At 51.5% G+C, this 16057-nt stretch overlaps 1 protein-coding gene across 1 annotated transcript in view; it reads left to right on the top strand.

Moving 5' to 3' along the window:
• Window positions 1-16057, top strand: part of LMF2 (lipase maturation factor 2) — an 89265-nt gene that overhangs the window by 55368 nt on the left and 17840 nt on the right. The window contains exons 9-11 of the mRNA XM_073579284.1: window positions 7900-7996; window positions 9283-9465; window positions 9684-9852. Of these exons, the coding sequence (XP_073435385.1) occupies window positions 7900-7996; window positions 9283-9465; window positions 9684-9852 (449 nt within the window). The remainder of the gene's footprint in view (window positions 1-7899; window positions 7997-9282; window positions 9466-9683; window positions 9853-16057) is intronic.

The following is a 16057-nucleotide window of genomic DNA, read 5'->3' as shown; positions in this document are numbered from 1 at the left end:
TGTGGCTTCAGTTCTGTCTAGTACTGACTTGACACATTACAAAGCATACTTTATTTAAATAGCTAAACCAGCTACTGTCTGCCGATAGATCAGAGATTGCGGGCTGGGTTATTGAAATGAGCAATATGACAGCCACATTTGTCACAAACATCAAACCGAAAGGGGCACCTGGCCTAATGCAGCTATATCACTAAGCTTTATAACTTACTATCTACAGCTAATATATGAATTTGTTTTTTTTCTGGAACACTTTTTTTTCTCGTTCGCCTTATTGGGGGACACAGAGACCATGGGTGTATGCTGCTGCCACTAGGAGGCTGACACTATGCAAAAAAAGGTTAGCTCCTCCTCCGCAGTGTACACCCCACCGACCGGCAGGGATTTCCCCAGTTTAGCTTAGTGTCAGTAGGAGGTGGACACGGGTCTTTCGTTAGACCCATATCTACCTCGTCGTGCGTCGTTCCTTTACAGGTTCTACGGAGGGATACAGAGTGAACAGTCACATCTGTACTCCCACATGGAGTCTGCGAGTACGGCGTGTATTGCCACCCCGTATCCTTGCAGTTCTCCGTGACATGACCAGCAGCCCAGACGGACGCCGACACCAAGACGTGCCAGCGACTCCAGGGGTCCTTGTCGCCAGTCTCCCACCCACTCGCCTACCAGAGCCTGTCGGTTGGAGGAGACACAGGAGCTCTTCATTCCACGTAATGGATCGGGGATGGGTGAGTATGGCTTTTTTTATTTTACCTGGCTGCCCATTCCCGACGGACAGGGGGTCCTCTTCATTGGCACAGGGATGCGGGCGCGCAGCCACCCTACGGGCACATCATCCTTATATTGCTGCCCTCCGCTCTTCCCCTTCCCTCCCCCCTTTCTGGGGACAGAGAGCACAGGGCCTCTCCCTCCCCTTCTTCCATGCTGGGAAGCGGCTTCCAGCGGCGGCGTCCTTGTCCCGACCTCCGCGCCGACCCCCTGCTGACAGGCGGCCGCCGCAACTAATTTAGGCCCCGGCTTCTGTTTGGGCCTACCGCAGCGTCGCGGCCACGCCCCCCGCCCCTTTCTTCTAAGCGGGCTTTTCTCCCGCTCTCCCCAGGCCCTCCCCCCGCCTTTCCTTCTGCTCAGCCTGTTATGGCCAGAGGGCAGCGATTGGGTAACCCTGCGGCGAGCTCCGCCCTTCTCCTGGACGCTCGCTTCTCTACAGGCAGGCGCCATCTTCACAGCCTGTCAGCCGGACGCACATCTCCGGATATCCAGCAGCCTGTGCTTTGGGGACACCGGTCCGTGAGTAGCTCTGCACTGCAGACTGACCCTTCTCCGCCTTCTGTCCCCCAACCTTCCGGCACTACCTCAGGTTTTTATTATGTCTAACTCGAAATCTGATCGTACCCGCTCTATGGCCCTCCCCTGCACCCTAGTCAAGTTCTTTGCATGTTCTTTGTGCAATCGCAAACTTCCCTCAGGTCAGTCCTCTCCCCTCTGTCTGGATTGTAGCAATCCAATTCAGTCGGACGCCGCCCAGGAGCCATCTACGGCCCCAGGTGAGAGTGAACACCCCATGCCTGGCTGGGCCTCCTCTCTATCTCAATCAGTGGCAGACCTCACCAAGGTGTCTCAATCCCTAGTTGCCGTTCTGGATAAGTTGCCCCTGGACACTTTGGCAGGGCCCAGCAGGTCCAAGAGATTCCATCTGAGTCAGCCAGCGTTAGTCGCAAACGACCCAGGCGAGATCCCCAGCCGGAATCCTCTCCTAGCCCCATCTCACCGCATAGCCCGTCTCAGCAACCTCCCTCTCGGGCCTCCTCTCCCGAGTCAGGTGAAGCGTTTTCGGACAGGTCATGTGAGGGGATTTTAGAGCTGGATTCAGACCAGGATGCGAACATGAAGGTCACAGTGCAGAACCTCATTGCAGCGATCCATCATACCTTCGATATTGCTGAATCTCCTGTGAAATCCTCAGATCAGGAGGTTTCATTAAGACGGGCAGAAACTCCCTCCAGGGTATTTCCTTTCCATTCCGAGTTTGGAAAGATTTTTACCAGGGAAAGAGAAGATCCGACCAGACACTTTCAAAGAGGGAAGCGTCTCGGCGTACTCTATCTGTTTGCTAAGGAGCTCACGGACAACTGGTCTGCTTCTCCCTCGGTGGATCCGCCCATGTCCAGGCTTTCCAATAAGGCCTCTTTCACACTTCCGTTTTTTACAATCAGTCACAATCCGCCAGGTTTTGAAAAAAACGGATCCTCAAATTTTTTTTGAGGAATCCGTTTTTTTCCCATTGACTTGCATTAATGGCGGATTGTGACGGATTGCTGTCCGTTGCATCCGTTTTTTGTGAGGATCCGCCAAAAGTTGCTGTCCGTCACCATCCTCAAAAATTTCAAAACGGAGCTTGTAACGTTTTTTTCTCTGGCGGATCCTGCAAACACTGATTTAACCCGAATTTCTTTCTAGGTGCCGGACAAAAAAAAAAAAAAATTCTCTCTCTCTCTCTCTCTCTCTCTCTCTCTCTTTCTTTCTCTCTCTCTTTCTTTCTCTCTCTCTCTTTCTTTCTCTCTCTCTCTTTCTTTCTCTCTCTCTCTTTCTTTCTCTCTCTCTCTTTCTTTCTCTCTCTCTCTTTCTTTCTCTCTCTCTCTTTCTTTCTCTCTCTCTCTTTCTTTCTCTCTCTCTCTTTCTTTCTCTCTCTCTCTTTCTTTCTCTCTCTCTCTTTCTTTCTCTCTCTCTCTTTCTTTCTCTCTCTCTCTTTCTTTCTCTCTCTCTCTTTCTTTCTCTCTCTCTCTTTCTTTCTCTCTCTCTCTTTCTTTCTCTCTCTCTCTTTCTTTCTCTCTCTCTCTTTCTTTCTCTCTCTCTCTCTCTCTCTCTCTCTCTCCTCTTCCCGGCCAGCGATTCCTTTAAATTTCTTCATTTTCAGGATCCGTCTGAAAACGGATCCTATGCCATCCGTTCACATCAGTTGAGAACGGATCCGCTTGTCCGCCTTTTTGGCGCATTATAACTGATGCAAAAAACTGAAGTGTGAAAGAGGCCTAACACGGTTCTCCCGCTTTCAGGCGTGGCGTCCCTAAAAGATTCTAATGACAGGATTATAGAATCCCTGGCAAAGTCTGCTTTCGAAGCGGCTTCAGCGGCGGTATGTCCAATCTTTGCTTCATCCTGGGCAGCAAAAGCCATAGCGATGTGGGCAGACTACCTCCGTCAGGGCATCCTAGATAAGGCGCAACCGGAGCGTTTGGCCGATCTCGCCAATCAGATCTCCCATGCGGGGGGACTATCTTCTTTCCGCTTCCTTGGATGCAGCATCCTGCGCAGTTCAGGCGTCAAGCAACGTAGTTGCAATTCGATTTGGCTAAAGGCCTGGCAAGCGTACTTGTCTTCTAAAAAGTCCCTCACTAACCTGCCTTTCCAAGGGGTGCGCCTTTTTGGGTCCCAATTGGACCAGATTATTAAGGACGCCACCGGAGGCACGAGTTCACTCCTCCCTCAGTCAAGCCTCGCAGACCTCCACTAAGGCGTCAGTTTCGTCCCTTTCGGACTTTCCGCCGTTTCAATACGGCGGACAACTCCTCCAATCAACAGAGACCGCAGGCACGCCAGGATAGGAAGAAAGTTTCTTTCACACCCACTCCTTCCTGGCGATCAAACTCTTCCCAGGGCAGACCGTCCAGATCTAGATCTGGACGGTCTACATCAGCATGACTATCGTCGGGCACCCGAGGGGCCCTTCCAATTGGGAGGTCGACTTCTTTTCTTCAGAGAAGTTTGGCTGGCCTCCGTAGAGGACGCTTGGGTCAGGGAGGTCTTATCCTCAGGATACAAGATAGAGTTCGTCTCTCTTCCACGGGATCGTTTCTTCGAATCCCGGCCTCCAAAAGATCCAGCCTTGATCCCGGGGTTCTCTACGGCTATCGCCTCTCTTCTCAGTTCTGGAGTGATTGTGCCAGTTCCCGAATCGGAGCGCTTCTCAGGGTTTTATTCGAACCTGTTTTGTAGTGCCGAAAAAAGACGGCGCAGTTCGTCCCATCTTGGATCTCAAGCTGCTCAACAAGAGAGTCCGCCTTCGCCACTTCCGAATGGAGTCGCTTCGCTCGGTCATCGCTTCCATGGAGGAGCAGGAATTCATGTGCTCAATAGACATCCAAGATGCCTATTTACATGTTCCAATCTTCTCCGGACATCAGAAGTTTCTGCGTTTTGCGATTCGGCAGCACCATTACCAATTCGTCGCACTGCCCTTCGGTCTCGCCACCGCTCCCAGAGTCTTCACGAAGATCATGGCTGCGTTGATGGCTTTGTTGAGAGTCAGAGGTCTCGCTCTTTTTCCGTACCTCGACGATATTCTGATCAAAGCTCCCTCATTTCAACAGGCTCACCAAAGTTTGTTAATCGTCCTGGACACTTTCCAATTTCAGGTGGATCGTCAACAGGAGAAAGTCCTGTCTGGTTCCTACCCAACGTTTGGTCTTTTTAGGCCTACTGTTCGACACTCGTCGGTCAAGGGTCTTTCTCCCTCAAGAGAAGATCCTTTCCCTGCAGCAGGAGGTACGATCGCTGCAGATCACACGATCCCCGTCCCTCCGTACAGCCATGAGGGTCCTGGGAAAGATGGTGGCGGAGATAGAGGCGGTTCCCTTTGCCCAATTTCACGCCAGACCTCTCCAGCAGGCCATTCTGTCGAGATGGAACAGGTCGCCTCTGTACCTGGATCGCCCTGTCCATCTTTCATGCCGGATCAAGCGGTCTCTCAACTGATGGTCGACGTCACCTCTCATCCTATCGGGTTGATCCTTCCTTCCCATTCACTGGCAGATAGTAACCACAGATGCCAGTCTCCTCGGCTGGGGTGCAGTGTTCCGCAATCACACTGTTCAGGGTCGATGGTCGGATCGGGAATCAGCACTACCGATCAACGTTCTAGAGATTCGAGCGATCCATCTGCTCTCGTTCACTGGGAGAGGCTTCTCAAGGGACTGCCTGTTCGGGTTCAGACAGACAATGCCACAGCGGTGGCATATGTCAACCGCCAAGGGGGAACACTGAGTGTCTCAGCCCTGGTGGAGGTGTCCAAAATTCTTCTTTGGGCGGAGATTTCCGTTCCGACAATTTCCGCGGTCCACATCCCCGGCGTAGACAACTGGGCCGCCGATTTTCTCAGCCACGAGGGTCTCGCGGCAGGAGAGTGGTCCCTACATCCGGAGGTGTTTCATCGGCTCTGCCTTCGGTGGGGAACCCCGGATGTAGATCTCATGGCGTCTCGCCTCAACAGGAAAGTCCCACAATTCGTGTCCAGGTCTCGGGACCCTCTGGCAGTGGGCGCCGACGCCCTGGCCGTTCCTTGGTCCCAGTTCGATCTTCCCTACCTGTTCCCTCCTCTGCCTCTTCTTCCCAAGCTGTTGAGGAAGATCAAGGCAGAAGGAATTCCAGTCATTCTCATCGCCCCGAATTGGCCCAGAAGGTCTTGGTTCGCGGACATTGTCAATCTTCTCGCGGACGCTCCCTGGAAGCTTCCGGACAGAGCAGATCTGCTGTGCCAAGGTCCGATTTTCCACCCCAATTCTCGGCCGCTCAATTTAACGGCGTGGCTGTTGAGACCGAGGTTTTGAACCGAGCTGGATTTTCCGACCAAGTAATTCAGACCATGATCCGAGCCAGAAAGCCATCATCTTCCAAGATCTACTACCGTACTTGGAAGGCCTATTTCACTTGGTGTGAGACCAATGACATCGCGCCCATGTACTTTTCGCTCCCTTCAGTCCTAGCCTTTCTCCAGGCAGGATTGGAAGCGGGGCTTGCCCTCAGTTCCTTGAAGGAGCAAGTTTCGGCGCTGTCCATTTTCTGTCAGAGAACGTTGGCTTCCCGTCCTCAAGTCAAGACCTTTCTTCAGGGCGTGGCTCACACGGTTCCGCCGAACAGGGTGCCCGTGGATCCATGGGATCTTAATCTGGTTCTTGAGGTTCTGCAAGGTTCTCCCTTTGAACCTCTCAGGGAAGTTTCCCTTTCTCTTCTTTCTTGGAAGGTGGCCTTTCTGGTGGCCATCACCTCCGTCCGGCGCGTGTCGGAATTGGCAGCTTTTTCTTGCCGCTCTCCCTTTCTGGTGCTTCACCAGGATAACGTAGTTCTGCGGCCTCCGCCCTCCTTCCTTCCGAAGGTGGTGTCCTCGTTTCACCTCAATGAGGATATCGTGCTACCATCCTTCTGTCCGAGTTCAACTCATCCCCGAGAGCGGTCTTTGAACAAGCTGGACCTGGTTAGGACAATAAGAGTCTATCTGTCTAGAATGGCTTCCTTGCGAAAGACAGAGTATCTTTTCATTATTCCAGATGGGGCGCGGAAAGGTCTCCCGGCGTCAAAGGCCATTATTGCTCGCTGGATCAGATCGGCAATTTTGGAAGCCTACCGAGTTAAGCGTCGCGGAGCCCCTCCGGGGATCAGGGCCCACTCTACTCGGGCGGTGGGTGCCTCCTGGGCGGTACGCCACAGAGCTTCCGCGCGCTGCAGCTTTGCAAAGCTGCAACATGGTCATCGGTTCACACGTTTGTGAAATTCTACAGAATCCACACCTACGCTTCGGCGGACGCCAGCCTAGGTAGAAGGATTCTGCAGGCCGCGGTGGTGAGTCCGCTGGTCTGATGGAAGTTTGTTTCCCACCGTCCGCTGGCCTGATGGAAGTTTGTTTCCCACCCCAGAGACTGCTTTTGGACGTCCCATGGTCTCTGTGTCCCCCAATAAGGCGAACGAGAAAACAGGATTTTTGGGTTGCTTACCGTAAAATCTGTTTCTCGGAGCCTTCATTGGGGGACACAGCACCCTCCCATGTTCTACAGCTCCTGTTCTTACTTTGGTTGAATGGTTACAGTTGAGTTGTTTATTCTGTTTTCAATCTATTCTGTTACTTCTCCTACTGCTTTCTCACTAACTGAGGAAATCTCTGCCGGTCGGTGGGGTGTACACTGCGGAGGAGGAGCTAACCTTTTTTTGCATAGTGTCAGCCTCCTAGTGGCAGCAGCATACACCCATGGTCTCTGTGTCCCCCAATGAAGGCTCCGAGAAACAGATTTTACGGTAAGCAACCCAAAAATCCTGTTGTGTTTTTTTTTTACCCTTTATAAAGGGGTTGTCCACTATTAAATGTTATGCTCCATAGCTCTGTCCAATACAAATAAATGTAATTACCGTACTTTTACTCCACTGCCGCTCAAACCTGGCGCCACTTCCCCCTTTTTTTTTTACAGTGCGTAATAATTGATTGCACTGATCATGTACTGTACTTGCGACGTCATTTCACCTAAAAACAGGGAAGCGGTGAATTGCCGTATTTTTCGATTATAGGACGCACTTTTTTTCCCCAAAATTTGGGGGGGAAATGGGGGTGCGTCTTATAATGCGGATATACCTTACCGATACCGTTACTGCAGGCTGGGTTGAGGGGGTGTCCGGCGTTGAGGCTAGGGTGTCCAGCGCTGTTGCTGGGGCTCTGCCAATATTTTGTGTAAGGCCAGAGCCCCCGCAGTTCATTGTTTCCTATGCAGTGTACTCCGGGAAAATGGCCGTCAGGGGTCGGCGCATGCGCAGTTGGAGATCTTGGCACCAAGATCTTGGAAGATGAGATTTCAGCGCTGAGACCACTGTGACTACTACAGAATTTGTAGTCAAAACTTCAAAGAAGTCCTTGGTGTCCCACGGTCTTGGTACTCAGAGCACACAGCAATGAAATTACAATCAGGATTTGTTTTGGAGATAAAGCTAGCACAAGTAGTTTGGCTAGAAAAAGGCTTCCTTCTGTGTGTACCAAAAGGCGGCAGACTGCCCACTCATCTAATAGGTGCAAAACACAAAGTGTCAGAAAATATATTCATTAATTGATATATGTTATAAATGAAATATATTACTGTGTCTTCTCAGGAGCGCGTCTGTGCGTGGATTTTTCTGGAAGCTTTTGTCTACAATACAGTGGGCTGTTTTCTCGGTTGCTGCAGTAGGAATGTTTGCAATCAGCCTGGTGAGTTTTACTTCTCAATCCTACCTGTTTCTTCTGTGAGTTTTATATCTATATATAATTATATATTTTTTATTGTCTTTCCTATTATTGTTGTCTCAGTGTACATAAAAAAATTTGCCACAAACCTTAGTAAAATGTAATGTCTCTCACAATTCCTCTCATCCCATAAATCTTTTTAAAGACGTGTAAAAACTAGAGATGATGAAATCCATTCAATGCTAAATGAATTTTTAGGAATTCAAACCTGGCGACTTTGAACAATTTGCAGTTTCAATTTGCGCAAATAGTCTAAAATGGTCACCAACATTTTACACATTCCAGAAGTTTGCTAAGGCCAAAAAAGGCTCCCATCACCTCGGGCTTTCCCCATAGTTCCTTGTAGCTGTTACATCACATGGTATAGCAAAGCCATTCAGGAGGGACTATCATGCCTGTATAAAAGCCAAGGCTGGGAATGGAGGAGCTGTTTTGTGTTAAGTGAGCTTGAAGTGAGTAGGATATAGTCTTAGGAGAACATGCCTTTTTCAGGGCAATTGAAAGACTTCCGATTTGCCACAAATCAAATGTTTTGGAGAAGTTTAGCAAAGCTGTCAATTTCAAAAGATTGCTCATGTGTAATAAAACCAGTTATCTATGGCCACTAGAAGTCACAGCATAAGTATTGCAATTATTAGGACTTTTTTTTTTTTTTTTTACATTATTTGAAGCCCCGATTTCATCAACACCGGCTTTTTTCACGCCGTTCTTGATGAGGAGCTCTGGAGTGAATCTAGCATGTCTGAAAAGTGTCATGCGCCTCACCACTAACCACAGTTAGGGACTGGAGTAAGATGTGTGGCATAAAGAGCACCACAGCTCGTCATACATTAGACAAGCAAGGGTTGCCATGCCTCAGCACCGTCAACTTTATTAGAGCTGGGCGAAGATGGCATGAGACCACCAAAATGTCAGCACAGCTTTGATTTGCTCCAAAATTTTGCAGTTTTTCAAATATTTTTACACCAGGATTCTAGCGTAAAACCTTTGGTGAATTGCGGCCTAAGAGTTTTTAAACGTCTATGTATTTGCTTTAGATTTGTGATCACTAATAGTAAAACACTTCAAAACTGCATGTGAAACAAAACACAAATCTGCCTCCGCCAGTTTACAGATTTTGAGAGGAAAAATCTAGTGGAACCGGTGAAATGCAGACTTTGAATTTATTATATTTTTACATTTTTAAGTTGCAATTTCTTTCTTTTAATTTCTACAGTTTTACTATTTCACTATTATTTTTGTGTTTGTAGGTACCTTATACATACATTGAAGTTGAATCGAATGGTCAACTTTGGCCATCATTGCATCGGATGTTTAAAGCAGTGGATGAATACCAGCTTGTGAATTCCTATGGCTTGTTCAGACGAATGACAGGGGTGGGAGGCCGCCCAGAGGTGGTGGTCGAAGGAAGTTATGATAAACAGACTTGGACCGTAAATATTATGTTTCTTTTTTTGTGGGGGAAACTGGTGGGGTTTTAACTTTTTTAAATTTACTTTTCTTTTTTTGTACTTTTTTGTCTGCTGCTAGACTATTTAGAAATTCGTACATAAAAATACACACTAATTTATATCTGAAATGCTGCTGATTTCATAGCTTTGCTTCTGCTGGCCGTTGTTATTTCACACATATTTTTCTGTGTTCTTATTAGGAAATCGAGTTTATGTATAAGCCTGGAAATGTTAGTGCGCCTCCCCCAATAATCACACCTCATCAACCTCGGCTTGACTGGCAGATGTGGTTTGCTGCTCTTGGCCATCACACACAGAGTCCATGGTTCACCAGTTTTGTTTATCGTCTTCTCCAAGGAAACAAAGATGGTGAGATATAGAAATTAATTAGTAATTATGCAGAGCAGCCTAAAGATACGCCCCAGAGGATCCTGTGAGCCACGCCCCATTGTAAGGACCCAAAAAAATGGCACTAAATAGAAAGGCCCATATCCCTGGAACCGTAACATGGATGTATAAACAACTGGAATAACCAGTTGAACAGTGGGAATAAAATACTGTAAGTGGAAAAATGGCCACTTTTGACTTGGTGATAATTTCTTTTTAAGAGCTAATGGGAAATGGGTATGGTGAGATCTATGAATTTTTGAATAAATCCTTTCTCGTTCGCCTTATTGGGGGACACAGAGACAATGGGTGTATGCTGCTGCCACTAGGAGGCTGACACTATGCACAAAAAAAGGTTAGCTCCTCCTCCGCAGTGTACACCCCACGGACCGGCAGGAAGTTCCTCAGTTTAGCTTAGTGTCAGTAGGAGGTGGACACGGGTCTTTTATTAGACCCCTATCTACCTCGTCGTGCGTCGTTCCTTTACAGGTTTCGGAGGGATACGGAGTGAACAGTCACATCCGTACTCCCACAAAGAGACTATGAGTACGGCGTGTACTGCCACCCCGTATCCTCATAGGTCTCCGCGGCAGGACCAGGAGCCTCGCACAGGTGCGTGCCAGCTATACGGACGGTCCTTGCCCCCCGCCTCCCACCATCTCGCCTACCAGAGCCTGACGGTTGGACGAGGCGTGGATTCCATAAAGACGACAGACAGCGTGGGATTCTCAGGTACCTTTTATTGTGGCCCCCGGCCTGGGTGAGTATGCGGTCTAGCGGTCCCCCGGCGTTTTCATCCTAAGGCGGTCGCCAGGGGACCACGGTAGGGCCTGCGCGCCCGCTTCTCCCCACGGTCGCCGCATCCATGAAGGCCCCCTTTTCTTTCGGGCCTTGTTCTGCGCCCCCCCCCCCCGTTTCTTCTTCATCCCGGCAGTTGTATACAGGGGTCGGGCTGTGGGAAGCAGGGACGCGGCCCGGGGTTGCGGCCCGGTGTTGCGGCGCATCTTCCGCGCCGACCCCCTGCTGACAGGCGGCCGGCGCTATTAATTTAGGCCCCGGCTTCATCTCGGGCCTACCGCTGCGTCGCGGCCACGCCCCCTGCCCCTTTCTTCTAAGCGGGCTTCTCTCCCGCCCGTCCTAGGCCTTCCCAGCCCCCTTGCCTCACACCAGCCTGCTATTGGACAGCGGGCGGTGCTAAGGGGATCTCTGCGGCGAGCTCCGCCCTTCTTCTCCCTCTGGCAGCGCGCCCTTTCCCTGGTGGTCGCCATCTTCTCAGCCTGCCAGCCGGACCTCATTCCATGCCGGATTTCGGTCGCTGGGCCTTTTTTTCAGCCGGATTGGCCTGGCCTCATCCTGCAGCCAGATCAGAGAGCGTCGCCCTTGGGGACACCGGACCGTGAGTAGCTCTGCACCTGCAGACTGACACCCTTCTCTGCCTTCTGTCCCCCAACCGGCCGGCACTGCCTCTCTTTTCACTATGTCCAACGCTAAGTCTGATCGTACCCGCTCTGTGTCCAGCCCGACGCCGCTCAGGAGCCATCCATAGCCCCAGGGGCGAGTGAGCCCCCCATGCCGGGTTGGGCCTCCTCTTAATCACAGTCAGTGGCAGACCTCACCAAGGTGTCTCAGTCCCTAGTAGCCGTTCTGGACAAGTTGCCCTTGGGAGCTTCGGCGGGACCCAGCACGTCTCAGGACGTCCCATCTGACCCAGCCAGCGGTAGTCGCAAGAGGCCCAGGCAGGACCTCCAGGCGGAGTCATCCCCTCGTCCTACCTCACCCCATAGTCCCCAGCAGTCTCCCTCTCGGGCCTCCTCCCCCGAGTCAGGCAAAGCGCTTTCGGAATCGGAAGGGGTCTTAGAGCTGGATTCGGACCAGGATGCGAACATGAAGGTTACGGTGCAAAACCTCATTGCCGCGATTCACCATACCTTTGACATCGCTGACGCCCCTGCGAAATCCTCAGATCAGGAGGTTTCGTCCAGACGGGCGGAAACACCATCCAGGGTGTTTCCCTTCCATTCTGAGTTTGGAAAGATTTTTACAAAGGAGAGAGAAGATCCGACCAGACGCTTTCAAGGAGGAAAGCGTCTCGGCGTGCTGTACCCGTTTGCTAAAGAGCTCACGGACAACTGGGCCGCTTCTCCCTCGGTGGACCCTCCCGTGTCCAGACTTTCTAATAATACGGTCCTTCCGCTGTCAGGTGTGGCGTCGCTAAAAGATTCTAATGATAGGATCATAGAATCTCTAGCAAAATCTGCCTTCGAAGCGGCATTAGCAGCGGTATGTCCAGTCTTTGTTTCTTCTTGGGCAGCAAAGGCCATATCCACTTGGGCAGATGACCTTCGGCAGGGCATTCTGGATAAGGCACGACCAGAGCATTTGGCCGATCTCGCCAATCAGATTTCCCATGCGGGGGATTATCTGCTTTCTGCCTCCTTGGATGCCGCATCTTGCGCAGTTCAGGCGTCAAGTAACATCGTGGCAATCCGACGTACAATTTGGCTCAAAGCCTGGCAGGCGGACTTGTCCTCTAAAAAGTCTCTGACCAATCTGCCTTTTCAGGGAGTGCGTCTCTTCGGATCACAATTGGATCAGATTATTAAGGACGCTACTGGAGGTACGAGTTCTCTTCTCCCCTCCAAGCCTCGCAGACCTCCTCCAAGGCGTCAGTTTCGTCCCTGTCGGACTTTCCGCTGTTTCAATACGGCGGAAAACCCTTCCAACCAGCAAAGGCCACAGGCACGTCAGGAAAGAAAGAAGGTTTCCTTCAGGCCCACTCCGTCCTGGCGGTCCCACTCTTTCCAGGGAAGACCGTCCAGATCTAGATCTGGACGGTCTACGTCCGCATGACTACCATCGGTCTCCCGTGGGTCCCTTCCAATTGGGAGGTCGACTTCTCTTCTTCAGCGACGTCTGGCTCGCCTCAGTAGAGGACGCTTGGGTCAGAGAGGTTGTATCAACAGGATACAAAATAGAGTTCATTTCTCTTCCACGGGATCGTTTCTTACAATCCCGTCCGCCGAGGGATCCGGCCTTGGTCCCGGGGTTCGGTTCGGCCATCGCCTCTCTTCTCAGTTCCAGGGTGATTGTGCCCGTTCCCGAATCGGAACGCTTCACAGGGTTTTATTCAAACCTGTTTGTGGTGCCGAAAAAGGACGGGACAGTTCGACCCATCTTGGATCTCAAGTTACTCAACAAGAGAGTTCGCCTTCGCCACTTCCGGATGGAGTCAGTTCGCTCGGTAATTGCTTCCATGGAGGAGCAGGAATTCATGGGTTCCATAGACATCCAAGATGCCTATCTACATGTGCCCATATTTCCCGGACATCAGAAGTTCCTGCGGTTTGCGATTCTTCACGAACATTACCAGTTCGTCGCGCTTCCTTTCGGGCTCGCCGCCGCTCCCAGAGTCTTCACGAAGATTATGGCGGCGTTGATGGCCTTCTTGAGGATCAGAGGTCTCGTTCTTTTTCCTTACCTCGACGATATCCTGATCAAGGCCCCCTCCTTTCAACAGGCCCGCCTAAGTGTGGCGATCGTTCTAAACACCCTGTCCAGTTTTGGGTGGATCGTCAACCGGGAAAAGTCCTGTCTGGTCCCTACTCAACGCCTTGTGTTTCTGGGCCTTCTGTTCGACACTCATCGGTCAAGGGTATTTCTCCCACAAGACAAGATTCTTTCCCTGCAGCAGGGCGTGCGATCATTACAGATCAAACGATTTCCATCCCTCAGGTCAGCCATGAGGGTCCTGGGGAAGATGGTGGCGGCGATAGAGGCAGTTCCCTTTGCCCAATTTCACGCCAGGCCACTCCAGCAGGCCATTTTGTCCAGGTGGAACAGGTCAGCTCTGTCTCTGGATCGTCCGGTTCGCCTTTCCTGCCGGATCAGGCGGTCTCTCAACTGGTGGTTGACGTCTCCCCTCATTCTCTTGGGGCGGTCTTTTCCCGTTCACTGGCAGATTGTCACTACGGACGCCAGCCTCATCGGCTGGGGTGCAGTGTTCCGCAATCACACTGTTCAGGGTCGATGGTCGACTCAGGAATCAGCTCTGCAGATCAATGTCCTAGAGATACGGGCGATCCATCTAGCTCTCGTCCACTGGGAAAGGCGCCTCAAGGGCCTGCCTGTCAGGATTCAGACAATGCCACAGCAGTGGCGTATATCAACCGCCAAGGGGGGACACGGAGTGTCTCAGCCCTGGCGGAAGTGTCCAGAATTCTTCAATGGGCAGAGACCTTTGTTCCAACGATTTCCGCGGTTCACATTCCCGGCGTGGACAACTGGGCCGCCGATTTCCTCAGCCGCGAGGGTCTCGCGGCAGGGTAATGGTCCCTACATCCGGAGGTGTTTCATCTGCTCTGCCGTCGGTGGGGAACCCCGGATGTAGACCTCATGGCATCTCGCCTCAACAGGAAAGTACCACAATTCGTGTCCAGGTCTCGGGACCCTCTGGCAGTGGGCGCCGACGCTCTGGCCGTCCCTTGGTCACAGTTCGTGCTCCCCTACCTGTTCCCTCCTCTGCCTCTTCTTCCCAAGTTGTTGAAGAAAATCAAAGCAGAGGGGATTCCAGTCATCCTCATCGCCCCGAATTGGCCCAGAAGGTCTTGATTCGCAGACATTGTCAACCTTCTCGCGGACGCCCCCTGGAAGCTTCCCGACGGGCAGATCTGCTGTCTCAAGGCCCGATTTGCCACCCCAATTCTCGGTCGCTCAATTTAACGGCGTGGCTGTTGAGACCGAGGTTTTGAGACGGGCAGGATTCTCTGATCGGGTAATTCATACCATGATCCGCGCCAGAAAGCCTTTTTCTTCGAAGATCTATTACCGTACTTGGAAAGCCTATTTCTCCTGGTGTGAGGCCAATGACATCGCGCCCTTGGTTTTTTCGCTCCCTTCTATTCTGGCGTTTCTTCAGGCAGGGCTGGATGCGGGGCTTGCTCTCAGTTCCTTGAAGGGTCAAGTTTCGGCACTGTCCATTTTATTTCAGAAAACGCTGGCCTCCCGGCCCCAGGTCAAAACCTTCCTCCAGGGTGTGGCTCACACGGTTCCTCTGTACCGAGCTCCCGTGGATCCTTGGGATCTTAATTTGGTTCTTCAGGTTCTGCAGGGTCCTCCTTTTGAACCTCTCAGGGACGTTTCCCTTTCCCTCCTTTCTTGGAAAGTGGCCTTTCTAGTGGCCATTACCTCCATCCGGCGCGTGTCGGAATTAGCGGTACTTTCTTGCCGCTCTCCTTTTTTGGTCCTTCATCAGGACAAGGTAGTTCTGCGGCCTCCGCCCTCTTTTCTTCCGAAGGTGGTATCTTCGTTTCACCTCAATGAGGACATTGTTCTGCCATCCTTCTGCCCGAGCCCAGCTCACCCTCGGGAGCGGTCTTTGGACAAGCTGGACCTAGTCAGGGCATTGAGAGTCTATCTAGCCCGGACGACTTCCTTGCGGAAGTCAGACTCTCTGTTCATCACCCAGCCTCAAAGGCCACTATTGCGCGCTGGATCAGATCGGCAATTTTGGAGGCATACCGGGTCAAGCATCGAGTGGCCCCTCCAGGGATCAGAGCGCACTCTACCCGGGCGGTGGGTGCCTCCTGGGCGGTGCGCCACAGAGCTTCCGCGCTGCAGCTTTGCAATGCTGCAACGTGGTCATCGGTTCACACCTTTGTGAAATTCTACAGGGTCCACACCTACGCTTCGGCGGACGCCAGCCTATGTAGAAGGATTCTGCAGGCTGCGGTGGCGAGTCCACTGGCCTGATGGAAGTTTGTTTCCCACCCCAGGGACTGCTTTGGGACGTCCCATGGTCTCTGTGTCCCCCAATAAGGCGAACGAGAAAACAGGATTTTTTGGGTTGCTTACCGTAAAATCTGTTTCTCGGAGCCTTCATTGGGGGACACAGCACCCTCCCATGTTCTACAACTCCTGTTCTTATGTTTGTCGGTTTGTTACAGTTGAGTTGTTTGTTCTGCTTTCAATCTATTCTGTTACTTCTCCTACTGCTTTCTCACTAACTGAGGAACTTCCTGCCGGTCGGTGGGGTGTACACTGCGGAGGAGGAGCTAACCTTTTTTTGTGCATAGTGTCAGCCTCCTAGTGGCAGCAGCATACACCCATGGTCTCTGTGTCCCCCAATGAAGGCTCCGAGAAACAGATTTTACGGTAAGCAACCCAAAAAATCCTGTTTTAACCCTTTCGC

Source organism: Dendrobates tinctorius, unplaced genomic scaffold (genome assembly GCF_039654945.1).
Source record: "Dendrobates tinctorius isolate UK_male_01 unplaced genomic scaffold, ASM3965494v1 ptg000062l, whole genome shotgun sequence".
Taxonomy (NCBI): Eukaryota; Metazoa; Chordata; class Amphibia; order Anura; family Dendrobatidae; genus Dendrobates; species Dendrobates tinctorius.
The sequence above is the reverse complement of the archived record's forward strand: the minus strand, read 5'-3'. Positions and strand labels throughout refer to the sequence as shown.